This window comes from Macaca thibetana, chromosome 15 (genome assembly GCF_024542745.1).
Source record: "Macaca thibetana thibetana isolate TM-01 chromosome 15, ASM2454274v1, whole genome shotgun sequence".
Classification (NCBI taxonomy): Eukaryota; Metazoa; Chordata; class Mammalia; order Primates; family Cercopithecidae; genus Macaca; species Macaca thibetana.
In genome coordinates, this window is record NC_065592.1 from 46655204 (window position 1) to 46669558 (window position 14355).

A 14355-nucleotide genomic window follows, 5' to 3' on the forward strand; every position below is an offset into this window, starting at 1 on the left:
CTGATTTTCACCTTCTGCTCTTTTCTGCCTTTTCTGACACCCAGATCCTGGCCTGATGGTACCTACCATCCTCATCTCTTGCCTGCGGTCCTCTCCTCCCCAAGCTCCCTCCCTCCTCCAATGGCCTCAGGCCCACATGCTGCTCCCATCCCCACCCCTCCCATCCTGGTTCCAGGCTGACCTGCCACACAGGGTCCGAGTGCTTGCCAGACTTGGCTGAGCTGCGGAAGGAGGGCTGGGAGTGGGGCTTCTTGAGGTTGTAAATGGCCACATTGCCGTCATAGTGGCCCACTGCCACCAGGTAGGGGTGGTCCACGTGGATATCGAGACACATGATGCCGCTGTCGCTGCTGAACATGTACTCAGGGAAGCTGGGGTTCTTCATGCTGTAGAGCAGTAGCATGCCCCGGCTCTGCTTCATGAAGTCATCTGCCCAGGGAAGATGGGCGGCTGAGGTTGGAAGATCCAACTGCCCTGCCTGGGGAAGCCTCCTCACCCCTACCCCACTAGATGGGCAAGCCCTGCCCTGCTCTGCTCTGCTCTGCTCTGCTCTGCATCTGTCGGAGTGTGGGATTCCTCTCTGGGCTTCATCTTTTCCATCTGTGAAGTGGAATTATGAGATGTGACCTTTCCCTTCTTAGAGATCATGGAAGGATCCAATAACCAATCAAGGAGACCAGGTTTATTCTCCTAATTCTCCCCGAGGTGCAGGAAAGGGGGACGCTGGCTCAAAGAGCTGCTAAGTGAAGAAGATGTGTGACCTTGGGAAGGAGCAACACCCTCAGAGGGGGTTTGGATGCCCAGCCCAGGGCAGGCAGCTTTCCACAGATGCCTCGATAATGCCCATGTACCCCTCCCCCCAGTCAAGTACAGGCTAACTTGAACTAATATGGAATTGTCTACAGTGAGTCCCAAACTAGCCACCTATGAGCATATCCCCACAGTCCCAGGTTCAGCCTGAGCCCTAAATCTAGGCATGGTCCCCAAATCCAGAAGTCCCAGGCCAGCCAGTCAGGCTTCCACAGGCCCACTTGGCCTGGGCACAACTTTTGGCGATCAACAATGGACCACTCAGCAGAGGCCCTTCTCCCCACCAGCCCCATGTCAAGGGAGTACCTCCCACTCTTTCTTTCATTTTCTGTGTACTTGGCGCTCATCCTGATATGTAGTCATGAATATAGTCCCAGCCTCCTGCCACCAGCTCGGTCCTCCCAGCCTCCTCACCAAGCTCAGGGGAGCCGGAGCTGGAGAGGTGGAAGGCTAGTGCAGCCCCCTACCTGGGGGCACTCTGCTAAGGCAGAGGGCATGTAGGGGCATCAGGCCAGGTCAGTGGACAGGAGGAAGTAGATGCCAAGCTACAGAGACAAGGATACCAGGCCAGCCACTGACAGCAGGCTTCCTCTCTTACTGTGCTGTCCTAAATGAGTCTAGCCCAGGACTGGCTCCAAGACAGCAGCTGTTTAATGACTCCCTTATTAAGTCATGCAAGAGGCACTTGGAGGGGGCGTGTGGTAGGCAGAATAAGGCCCCCCTGCAAAGACGTCCATATCCTAATCCCCTGAGCCTGTAAATATGTCACTTTTCATGGCAAAAGGGATTCTGCAGATTTGATTAGGTGAAAGACCTTGAGATGGAGGAGATTATCCTGGATTATCTGGGTAGACTCAATGTAATCACAAGGGTTCTTATAAGGGAAAGAGGGAGGCAGGAAAGTCAGGGAAGGAGATGTAACCATAGAAGCAGATGTCAGAATGATTCGATTGCTTGCTGGAAGGGGGCCACAAGCCATGGAATGTGGGCAGCCTGTAGAAATTGGAAAGGGCAGGGAAAGGGCTGCTCCCCTGGAGCCTCAAGAGGGAATGCAGCCCTGTTACCACCTGGTTTTGGTTCTGTGAAACCTATTTTGGACTTCTGACCTACAGAACTGTATGATAATTTTGTGTTATTTTAAGCCGTTAAATTTGTGGTAGTTTATTCCAGCAGCAACAGGAAACTTGTATAGTAGACATTTAGGGAAAATTGACCCAAACCTACTTTTAGGAATCAGAGAGACAGCCTCCCATAGATGGCACTTTTTTTCTGGGATGATTTGGAAGCTGTCCCTCTAGAAGTCAGCTGGATGGATGCAATGCTCCTCCGCCCTCTGATGACAATAATGAAACCCTCTCTCCATTTCCCATACCTCAGCCTTGCCACCGTCGACTCCAGGAACAAAAATGCCCCTTGTGTTAGGACTTTCACAATTTCCAAAGGCAGGGGACCAGCCCAACGCTGCTCTAAAGAAGGGTATCAGTTGCTAGAGGATTCAAAACCTCAAGCATGGCCCAGAGGCCATGGTGCCAGGCTGGGCTCAGCCTCTCAAGCAGTTGGGCTTTTCCAGGCACTCTCTTTAGATTAGAAGTAATATTTAAACAGTGTGGAAATAAGAGCAAGACCTTAGAGACAGAATACATCAAGCGGGACATTTAATTTGATTTAGGGAAAATGAGGCAAACATTTGAGAACCTAAATAACTAACCAGTAATTAAACTAACAACAGGAATGCCCTTGCATTACCACCCAGCAAGCACAGTGGCCTTTACGGACTGTATTTACAAAGAGACCTGACAACATAATTAGTCCTGTAAATTTTACGCAGCCTGCAGCTGAGGAGTGATGGATTTTGTGTGTGGAGGATGAATGAGGAGAAATGAGGTGGATGAATTTCCATTTTCGGTAAATGAAATTAACACTGCTTAATTAGTGAAGCTGACAAATAAATGATCAGGAAAGATTTAAATCCCTAAAAGTGTATCTCTGGCCTGGGCAGGCCCAGGGACAGGCCAGGATGTGGTGGGACAGAGTGGGAAGGGATTTAGAGCTGGGACTTAAGAGCCTGACATTGGCCCCTTTTGAGGGTGCTATCTCCAGAGAGAGGCTGGGCTGGGGGACAGCTGGCTCCCCTGCTCTTCCAATGCGTGGCTCTCTGGGAAGCTTCTTGCCCCATCTCCTGTGTGAAAGCCTCAGGACCACACAGAGCATCCTGATCTGTTCCACCATCCATGCCTGGCAGACCATGAGAAGTCCCTGTTTCCCTGCTATGAATTGGCTAATGGGCTGGAAAGGACTGCTTCAGTACAGCCAGCTGACATCATTGCATCCCAGCAGTCCCAAGGCCATCTCTTCCTGGGCTAGTTCCTTTACCTTCTAACCTTCCTCCACCTGCTTTATACCAACTGACAGCCTCTTTCTCCACTCTGCTGGGCACATGGAGCCTGGCCCTAGGGGGGATCCCAATCTTTGCCCTTTAAGCAGCCTATTGTGCTCACTACCTGCTACCCAGCAGCTATAGTGGGGAAGCACGTGGGGATGTTTCTGTGCTGTTGCAGGACATTGCCCAGATTCCCTTTTCTCTACCTGCTTGTTCCTGGCTGGCTCCAACCAACCTGGCTTGTCCCAGCCAGAAATGAGGGACTGGCCCCAGTCCTTCCTAGGGTATATACCTACGCCTGCCAAAATTTTATTTGGCTGAGTCACAGAATAAATATCTGGGAATACCATAAAAAGGAGGTTTATGAGGTCTAGACTCAGCTCACCAGAGTCAAATCCAACATCAAACCCAAATTCTCACTCCAGTGTTTGTCCTCATGAGGCAAAATCTGATTATGGGAGGGTAGTATCTGGGAGCTTCCAAAGACAGTGTGATGGATGCTGGGGAGACCAGCTGCTCCTCATAGTGATCCCATCCAGCAGCTAGGGTGCCTTCTGTCTGCCCTAGCTTTGCCCTCTTTCTCCCATGGAGGCACTCAAGAGCATGGGACTCCCAGAAGCAAGCTCAGGATGGATGCAGGGGCCTTCCTGAGTCTCCACCCAGCCTGGCTCTATTCAGGCCTCTGCAGGTGGTTCTGAGATATGCAAGGCTCTGGAGAATAGATGCTCATCTGAAAGCTGGCCAACAATCCCCGAGCCAGTGACAGCAAAAGCAAATACCACTGCTGCTGCCACTGGGCCCTGCTCCCTAGGAGACTCCCCTCTGTCTCCACACCCCTCTTCTCTGCTTGGGCCCCCTGAGGGTACTGCAGGAAAGCTAGGGGAAAGAATGACAGACAAATCAGCAATGATTGTCCTTTATGTGTAGGTGGTTCCTCCGCTTGCAGCATGTTTACTTCTTCTCTCTCAAGCATACCTCACAATAGCCCTGGAATGGAGGCCTGGCAGGTTGTCAGCCTTTCCGTGTCACCAATGAAGAAACCAAGGCTCAGAGAGGCTTCTGGCCCCAGGTGTCACTGGAAAGTGACACCCCCACCCCCAAGACTGTAGCTGACGATGGGTACCACTCAGGCACGTGGATGTAGCTAACAGGATCAAGGAAAGACAAAGAGACCGTTCTCAGGTAAGTACCTGCCCAAAGGACATTGCTGGGCTTGTCAGGCTCGAGGTCATCTGCTGGTGGGAGGTGACCTACTCTACTGCTCCTGCCCAAGGCTGCCCAGACCCCAGCACCCATGACAGCCTCCACATGACCCCAACCAGCTGAGCCTGCTTCTGAACCTGGGTCGAGGAAGAATGGGGTGAAAACTGAAGCAGTTTCTCCTCCTACCTTCTGGGGAGCAACCCCGACACCCCTGCCTCAGTCCTGAGCAGAGAGCCTGGGCTGAGAGCAGCCTCACAGGGGGTCCACACCCACTCCTGGGAGGACCTGCCCAACCCGACCCCCAGGCCCTGTTCCAGGCCCAGTAGCTGCAGCAGAGGGGGAGGAATGTGCTAGTTCCCTGCCAGAGGGGGAGGGCACTTTCCACTTGGCAGCAGCCCACCCTCAGGAGTGGGGACACAAAGCAGGCATTTAGGGCATCCTCAAAGGCGGCCCAGACCACAAGACTGGGAGCAGCTCCAAGGTCTCCTCCCTGAGAGGAATGACAAACACCCCCTCCCCCACCCCACCCTGGTCAAAGAATGGGCGGACAGGCAGTCTGAGGGGCAGTGACTGGGAGCTTGTATGCCTGCCAGCCAGCAGCAGCTTGGAGAATGGAAAGGTTTTTGTGTTTGCAGAAGCTGATCCTCCCAGCCAGAGAACAAGCTGTTAGCACTGGGGAGCCGAGACTACTGCGAAGTGTAGGGCCCTCTCCCGTTGGGAAGGGGGAATGTCCAGGCCAGCACAGCACTAGGGGCTTCTTCTGGGACCAAGTAACATGAAGGGAAAGCACATCACCTGGACACAGTTTCCACTGTGCTGCCTTCCTGCCTCGGGTGGGTAACTGGCAGGGGTGGGCACACTCTGGACAGCAGTGGGCTCCCAAGGTTCAGGGGATCCCATCCCACACCCCCACCCACCCAATCAGGAAGGCCTGAGGAGAAGGCAGGAAAGGGGGCCTCCATCCCCACTCTACCGGGTGGTTAAGGTCCTGCCATCTCTCCTTGGGATACCTGTATCAGTCTCCTAACTGGTTTCCTGCCTCCAGTCTCAGGCCTGCAATGCCTGCAATTCCTCCCTGCACTGGTCATGTCCCTGTCCTTGAATTCCTTCAGTGGTTTCCCCTCAGGAGAAGGTCCAAGCTTTTTGGAATGGCTTACCGGGCCCTTTGAGGGCTGACCCTGGCCGCCCCCAGCAGCTTCATATTCTGCCATATTTGTCATGCCTCCAAGCCTTTGCATGTGCAGGTCCCTCTGCCAGAAGTGTTCTCCCCTCTTTCTTCACCAGAATAACTCCTTCAAGGCTCCATTGGCACATTCAGTTTAGAGTATTCCCTTCATCCAGCACTAATTGCCAGTAGGATTGTGGGTCTTCCCCATTAGACTGTGAGCGCCCTGCAGGCAGTTATCTTTGTGTTTCTTACAACTGGCAAAGAGCTCTGTACAGAGTAGGTACTTAGTGTTTGCTGTTTACATGAGCAAATAAATGAATAGCCGGATCACTTACAAGAGCCATGGCCCACTGCAAACAGATCCCTGTACTTTGGATTCCTGCAAAAAAAAAAAAAAAAAAAAAAAAAAAAAATCCATTGGCATAGGAAATGAACATGGCCCTCCTGTGGACAAGGGCCTTCCTGTGGGCACTGGTACCTAACTATACTACAGACATCTATTCTCCAGCTTAGGACCTCACCACCTGGGAGTCCTGCGGGTGGTCCTGCAATCCCATAAGAATCCAAGTTCCATATTTTTCCATACTGTCACATGTCATACTCAAGGTGGTTGAGTGCAGAAGGGGGTACTGGGGGTTTGGGATGTAGAGGGCACTCAGGGGCTCTGGGTTTGCTGCAATGCCTATACTTACCAGCAGAGGGCGGTGACGGACAGGCGCTTGGCTTTGTCATTTTGGAACTTCCAGAGCGGCAGCAGGGTACCCACCTGGTCTCGGTATTCATCAGCCGCATCCTCATAGTACTTAAAATCTTAAACACACACAGGCAGAGTCGGCCCTGGGACTGCCGCTTTATGGCAAACCCAGGTCCACCACTTACTGTCTGTACCTCCTTGGGCAAAACAATGAGCCTCTGTTTTAGAGTGGGAATAATAATACTACCTATCTCAGAGTTGTTGTGAGGATATATTAATTGAGTTAATATATGCAAAGAGCTTAGAAAAATGCCTGGCACATAGTAAGCTCTTTGTGTTAGCTATTGTTACTGTCGTTGTTGGAGGTACATTACAACACACCGGCCATGTCTACATGGATAAAATCCCGGGTTCGCAGCCCTTGTTCCCATGTGTTTCCCTAGCACTTCAGGAGGCTCCATTTGGAGCAGCCAAATTTCAAGGGTTCAGCTGCCAGGGGCTGATTAATAGTTCTATTAATTCTGCCTCCTAAATCTCTAAAGTGCAGCCCATTTTCATATCCACAGCCAAGCCTCCCTATAATGAAGCTGCCTAGATCCCCCATGGGTTCTCTGAACTCAACTTCATCTCCTGCCCACAAAATTGTCTTGGCCTCTCACTTTCTTTAAGTTAGATGCCCCATCCTCCCACTTGTCTAAATGAGAAATGAGTAATCCTTGACTGATCTGTTTCCATAATTTCTCATATTTTTCTTCTATCTTTTTAATTCGTTCGCTTCTGTCCAAACCCATAGTCCCTGCCCAGGTTCAGGCCCCAACATCCATCATGTGTATTATGACAATATCCCTCTAACTGGTCTCCTACCTCCAGTAACTCCTCCTCCAACCCTTGTTTCACAGAACAATCAGAGTGAGTACAAACAAGGCACCTCACCACACCCCTTTCCTCACTCCACCGAAACCCCCTCAATGGCTCCCCTTGCAGAGGAGATCAAACCAAGGCTCCTGGCTGGCACTTCCACGTTATTTCTAGTCAGCTGTCCATGTCCCCTCCATATCAAATCATGCCAATGAGTGCAGTTGTCTCCTGTTTTGTGTTTTTCTACATAGTTTTCCATGTCTAAGATGTCCTGTTCTTCCTGGCAAACTCCTACTCACTCCAGATCCAGATCAAACTCCTCCTCATCTGTGAGGTCTTCATTTTCTTTTGAGCAGAGTTAATTTCTTCCTCTATTCCAGCCCTGCCTCTCCTCTACTGAAACATCTGTCACACTAGATTGCCTCTGTTTATCCTTTTTGCCTGTTCTCCCCCACCAGACAGATCCTGGAGAGCAGGACACATATATATTCTCTGGGTCCCCAGTGCCTAGCACAGGGCCAGCCACAAAACAGACAACCAACAACTGTTTAAAGAATGCAGTGAAATCCATTAACAGAAGTGAAGTAGTTCTTGATCTTCTTTTGACAAAGGGTGACCAATTAGAAAATGAATCTTGTCATTCAGTGAAGCCAAGAACATGCCCAGGCATTACCCTGACATCTCCTATAGTACCCATACCTTGAGGTTGTGGGACTTCACTCAAACCTCAAAAATGTCTCAGAACAAAAAAGATTCAAGTGGTCAGAGAGGCGTGAGCCTTGATTACATCAGAGATTCCCCAGCTTGGGTTATCTTTGAAAATACTTGAATTCAGAGCAGAGATTAATTGGTAACACTTCTCTATTTTCATGTCTCCTGCATGATTACACTTTCCCAAAGGGAAAAGAGTATGCAATTAAAAAAATCAAAGTTCAATGCATTTTTATGTGACTGTGTTCTTATAAATGAAAGTGGTTCACCAAGGCCAGTTTCTCCATGGATATTAATCAGGTTTGCAGCCCTTTGGTGGGCCACTTGCAGAGGCTGGGTTTCAGGAAGCCACGCTGTGTGAGTGACAAACTCATTCACAGCTGCTGTGTTCTTTGACAGCTTTGAAAAGCACTCAAGGTCGTTTTCCAGTCTGAATGATAACGAGGGGGCTTGTTTAGGCTGCTGGTTTTGGCAGCCCTGGTTTCTGTGTCCCATGGGTGAGCAATGAGCATCAAGTCACCAAGAAGAGCCCTAGGCTGTCAGCAAAGGAGACCAGCCAGCATCGAGGAGCTGCCAACTCTGGGAAGGCAGCTGCTCCAAATAAATGCACAACCTCTTAGGGAAATACAAGCCACTTGGGAATGTGCTGTTCATGCCATGGGAAGGATTCCATTTCCCTGACACTGTCAAAGACACCAGAATTTCCCAGGCCCCCAGGATTTAAGCATTTCTGAATCAGTCTCTTTCTTCACCTCATCACTAATTAATCACCAGGATAGATCTATTGAGGGTGTTTACTTGAAATGCCTCTTCCAGCTCAGTGGCTTTGCAGCCTAGCGGCAAAGTGCTTAGGCAATGGATCCAAGGGGCCTGTGTTCGAGTTCTGATGCTGCCACTCACACCTCACACTAGCTGTGACTTTGAAAAAGTGGCAACATCCCAGCCTGAGTTTCTCATCTATAAAATGGAGATAATAATGGTATTCACCTCACAGTGTGGCTGTCAGGAACAAACAAAATAATAACATGTAAATCACATAGCACAATGCCTGACACACAGGCTACTCCCAGTGAATGCTGGAGCTTGTTTCTCACAATTATAACTGTTCCCTTTTCTCCATCCCTTAAGACACAGGTTAGGTCAGGTATGGTAAGGCCCATTCTACCCCACACTTGAGCCTCACCTTCACCTCTGCACTATATTCTACCCAATCACATCCTCTTCCAGCCTTGCTCTCATCGGGCTATGTCCCTGCCTAGAAAGTTTCAGTTCTCCGAACTGTCTGCAGAGATAGGTCATATTCCTTGCATGATATTCAAGGCCCTTCATACATGGGCTCTAACAACCTCTTCTGCCTGAACTCTCACCTCTTTTCAATGAAGCCCCTGTTTGGGTCAGGGAGCCTGCTGCCCCTTGTCCCCAGAGTGCATTCCTATTCGGTTTCACTGCCAAGACACTGCTCATGCCATCCCTGTCCAGAACATCCTCCCTGTAGCTATCTTCTCTCTCACACTCTGCTTCTCCCTTGGCATCTGGCTAAGCCCTCTCTAAAGCCTTCCATAACTACTCACACTCATCCCTCATTTTCCTTCTCTCCTACGTGAGGATCCCCAGAGTGGTTTCTGTCTACCCCATACATTCCGGCATTTATAGCATTCCCAAGGTGCACTGAGTAGAGGACAGAGCATAGAATGAGGAAGCTCGAGACCCGTTTGGGCCCTCTCTGCCGCTCACTAGTCAGGTGACCTTAGCCTTAGCTTCCTCATGTGTAGAGTATGAGCAAGTTTCTGCTCTGCCTGCCTCCCAGGGTTATCAGGAAGATGAGATTGGATCAATGTGCAGGTATTCTTTGCTGCACCATTTCCAGATCTCATCAGTATATACATTGTTTCTAATGCCATCAGTCATGGTTAATCCACATAAGTCTTGTCTCCCCAGGGACATCCAGAGGACAGAGGGATTATTTTTTCTTTGCTTGCACCTATAGGACCTAGCACGAGACACCCAAATAACTCAAGCTTTTATGAGAATTTTTTAATACAGACAATAAGAGTGGTTGCCAGAACTTCAACTTCTTACCTTGAGCAACGTCATCGTATGTATTCTGGTTGACCATCCGCTCCACGATCTTAGCAGCTTGGGACACTTTGATGATATCATCAGTCTGTGGGGATACAGAAACTTCAGGTCCTCATAAACCAGCACTTGGCAAGGTCATATGTCCTGAGCCATGTCACACTTGTAATTGATTCAGCAGTGCCTCTCTGACACTACTCACCCCAGATAGCTCTGTACACGTTTCTCTGCATACCTCAAGACCCAGCTCATGCCACTACCCTCTTCTAGGAACTCCTACCTCACAAGTGGCACAAAGGGTCTGAGCTGATATACTTGGTCCCTGGGTAGAACCTGCTTCATGCTTTCATTCTGGACTTGTTTTTGAGAAGGCCTATCTCTGAGCACAAGACAGGGCATTGAAGAGAGCCCAGGAAGGGTCTGCAGCAGAAAGCAGACAAGGGCAGGTTGGAGCCTTCTTTGGTGGAGACAGAAAAGTTGTACCAGCTCAGAGAGTGACAGACTCCCATTAAAGGCCTCAGAGGTCATCTGGTTTTAGCCCTTACTCAAAGGCTGAGGAAGGCACCAAGGCCCAAAGAGGGGAGAGACATGCTTATATACATGGAGTACAAGGCAGAACTGAGACTCCTATTTCCAGACCCTCCCCATAGCCCAGACCAATGAGAAAGCAGGAAGCTTAATGTCAGGAAAACGTGACTCATCTTGAACCAAAAGGAAGCTTGCCATTGTATGAAATTCCTTAAATCCCCAAGAAGAGGTGCTTGGCAGGCTGACAGAAGAGCAAAGAGTTTGGGACTGACAGGAAAGGCCCAGAGGGTTTAGGGCAGGTGGCAGGAGTGAGCCAGCTGAATGGGCAGCCCTCCCAGGTGAGGCCAGGGGGCCAGCCCCATGGCTCCCAAGGATTCGATGTCTCAGAAACAGCAGTGTCAGGTAGCGGTTAAAAGGATGGGTTCTAGAGCCACACAGACCTGCACTCCTATCCCATCCCACCAAAATTAGAACTCAGTGGCAACCTCTGGCAAGTTACTTAGCTTCTCTGAGTCTTAGAGTCCTCCTGGTAAGTGGGGGCAGATGGTGGCATCTGCCTCATCAGGTCATTGTGATGGTGAAATGTGATAATACATGTTAGTGTTTAACCCAGCTCCCAGTGGTGATGGTGTCAGAGGAAACATGCAGAGTAGTGCAGCGGAGGGTTATGAAGTCAATTCTGGGGAACTGACCTTTGAGGACCTTTTGCCACGCCTGAAAGAGACTCCAAGTTTACCTTAGAAAACTGATCAAGGAGGACATTAATTGGAGTCTTGCAGTCACAGACCTCAGAGTTCACCTGGTTCCAGCTATGCTGTCTATTCTCTGACCCAGAGCAGGAATCCTCTCCCCTTAGCAGCTTCCTGGCAAGTGTGACTCTCCCCAGGTCAGGCAGTGTTTTCTGTGGCCAGATAGCCAGCCAGTTAGCTGATACTACCCCCTGCATCTTCTACCTATGGGACCCAACTCTGTCCTCTGGCCACAAGGAATTGGATGCTTGGTGATAGCTCCTTTGAGGTAGGAGAACACAGCCACATGCCCTCAAGTCAGCACTTCCTCGGGTGACTCCTCCCAGCTCCATCAGTTATGACATGGCATATCAATAACAACAGCTGCCATTTATTGATCAGTAGCACAAAAGTGTTATGTTAGGGGCTGCCCTTGTATTATCTTGGGTTCTCATGAAAATCTTGCAAAGCAAGTATCATTAGGGTATCTTTACAGATGAAGAAACTGAGGTTTCAGAAAAACTGAGCTAAAAAATGGCAAAGCCAAGATATAAATCCAGGTCTGTAGGCTCCAGGGTCCATGCTCTCAGACCCACACAGCCAGCCAGTGCCTCCCCAGCCTGACCACTCCTCTCCTGGCCCTGGGAGATGTAGGTTTCCAGTTGTGTTCTGAGGAGATTGTTGTGGGCTGTCACCTCCCTTGTCCCAGCTACTATGCTACTGGAGCAGTCACATATCTGTGTTGGTTCTGACTGAACTTGCAGCCTGTGAGCTCTTTCCTCCTTTCCTACCTAATCATTCAGATCAGACAAATGTGCATTGATTTCTGTGAGTTCACCCAAATCATTAATGAGACAGAGAGCTGAGGTCCACCAAGGAGGCCCTTCCTATAGGATATCATGAAGTTTTTATCTTTTCTTCCCTCTAGCACATTTGAATTTTCTATCCACATAATCAGACCCCGTTCTTTGAGGAAGCGGTGTCATTCTCCTCAAGTACTGGGCCTGGGCAATGGGGAAGGTGACTGCCTCTCCCACTGTGTTGCACAGACAGCCTGGCCCAGTACTTGGGATTTCTAATTATTGCCTTGGGGAGAGGGTGCACACCAAGGCATTCACTGGGTGGGGCTGGGGAGGGTGTCCTGCCTCCCATGTGGACTTGGTCCAGAGGGCTGGAATCTGCTTGTACCATAGTCTTCTAAGTCAGCTAAGCTGGAAGAGTCCAGTGTGATGGAGAGGGATGGTCCCTCATCCCTGAGGATGTTAGATACCAACTCTGGCAAGGCTTAGAACACAGGTCAGATTCTAGTCTCAGCCACAGGGACTTTTCTTCTGGTTTCTAGGTCCTGGTGATTATAGTTGAGGTTTCTGCAACCATGGGTCCCAGCACAGACCTCATAACCCTGATGGATCTTCATGTGAACCTTGACCTAGGCCAGTGGCCCCTGTGAAGCCTCTAACCTCTAGAGAATGGATCAGGGGAAGCCAAGGGTCTGCACAAAGTAGCAGGGCAGGGGCTCCATCTTTCACCTCAGAGTTCCAGTACCCAGCACGACCGCGATCACTAGGTACTTGGTCAGTGGTCAGTGATTGAATAAAACAGCATTGGGACAGCTCCTATAAAGCCAAGGCAGGGGACCCTCAAACTTCCCCTAAAATGTGACATGATCAGGATAATGAAACAGAATTAAGCAAGAGTGGACACACCTTAGGCATAGGAAGCAGCACTTCCTTTAACTGGTCCAGCTTCAATTCTGGAGTGGAGCAGAACCACTTCCCCCAGAGCAGCCATGAGAACTCTCCAAGGTGCTGAAACCAGTCCCCAGATTCCTGTGGACATTGTCCCTCCCATGCCACTGCAAGTCAAACCCATCCTGATCCACAATGGGACTCTGGTTCCTGATCCAGATTTCTCTCTGTTAAATGGACAAATGTGGCTCTTCAGCGTCTCCCTGTGGCGACCCTCCCTTCAGTGACTCCCTATAGTTTCATCACTGTGACTCCCATGATGATCCCCAAACCTGTGCTGGCTAGACCCATAGTGAGCCCCCCAACCATGACATTTATAATGACTTCTACATGGCTCTTCGTGGAAAATCTAGCCCAGGGTGGCCAAATCCATTGGCCTAGCATTGGTGGTACCTATGATCATCTCTGATCTGGCTCCTGGCCCTGAAGATTCACCTACAGTATAGGACACAAGTAAACCCAAGTACTGAAAGTGAAAAAACATCTCACTTTCCCAAATCCTATAAGCCCTTGCCCAGGGAAGTGGTGCTTTATCCTCACATCCCACCCCCACCCTGAGCAGACTCCCCAGCCCTTCCAGAAGGCATATAGTGCTTTCAATAAGGAACATGTCTTCTGTTACCCTCTAGTTCAATAATTCTGAAATACTGCTAGCCTCCAGATCTATCTTACTGTGGGGAGGCATGGAACGCTAGAGGCAGTTGTAGCTCTCCTCACATCTTCCCCTAAGGAAAGAACGATTTATACCTCAACAGTAGCCCCTGATTTAAGTATCTGTGAACCCCTCCCAGACAGCCAAGGCCTCATTCAGAAATTCTGTGGCAGAGCTGTAGGAACTAACACCAAACCTGAGACTCCATAGATGTCAGCTTCCTCATGGCCATCTTCCCTGACTTTTTAGCCACTGGAGTCTTTGCCTTCTCTTTCTCTTTGGTCTTTTCCTGCTTCTCAAGTTCCTCTACGTAGGCATCATAGATCTCCCACTAGGCAAGGGTGAGATGAGAAGGACAATTATAAGGTGAAATCTTTATCCAGACAGCTCTTTTCAGCCTTCAAGACTTAAGGAGTTGGTCATGTTAACCCTGGCCACAAGCATCTTCTACTTGGCCCATTGGAATTATGTATTCAATACCTGTCTTCTCTATTAACAATCAGCTCTGGAACAAGAATGAAAGAGTTCTAAGGACATCTCTGGGCTGGGCTTATATACCCTGAAACCCAGAGGCTGGGTCTTCAGCTACATATCAACATTGTTCTAGCATGCAGCCCCCAGCAGGTAGAACAAATGAGCAAACATCAGGCTAGTTCCCATTTTTGTTGGTGATTTAAAAGACCCTGGGCCGGGCGTGGTGGCTCAAGCCTGTAATCCCAGCACTTTGGGAGGCCGAGACAGGCGGATCATGAGGTCAGGAGATCGAGACCATCCTGGCTAACACGGTGAAACCCCGTCT

At 49.8% G+C, this 14355-nt stretch overlaps 1 protein-coding gene across 2 annotated transcripts in view; it reads right to left on the reverse strand.

Moving 5' to 3' along the window:
* The window catches only part of DNAI1 (dynein axonemal intermediate chain 1), a 66416-nt gene that overhangs the window by 13888 nt on the left and 38173 nt on the right, over positions 1–14355 (reverse strand). For both annotated transcript variants that reach the window (XM_050760761.1, XM_050760760.1), the window contains 5 exons: positions 13753–13887; positions 9904–9988; positions 6254–6371; positions 5897–5940; positions 182–429 (listed from right to left, as the gene is read on the reverse strand). In XM_050760761.1, coding sequence (XP_050616718.1) covers positions 182–429; positions 5897–5940; positions 6254–6371; positions 9904–9988; positions 13753–13887 — 630 coding nt within the window. The remainder of the gene's footprint in view (positions 1–181; positions 430–5896; positions 5941–6253; positions 6372–9903; positions 9989–13752; positions 13888–14355) is intronic.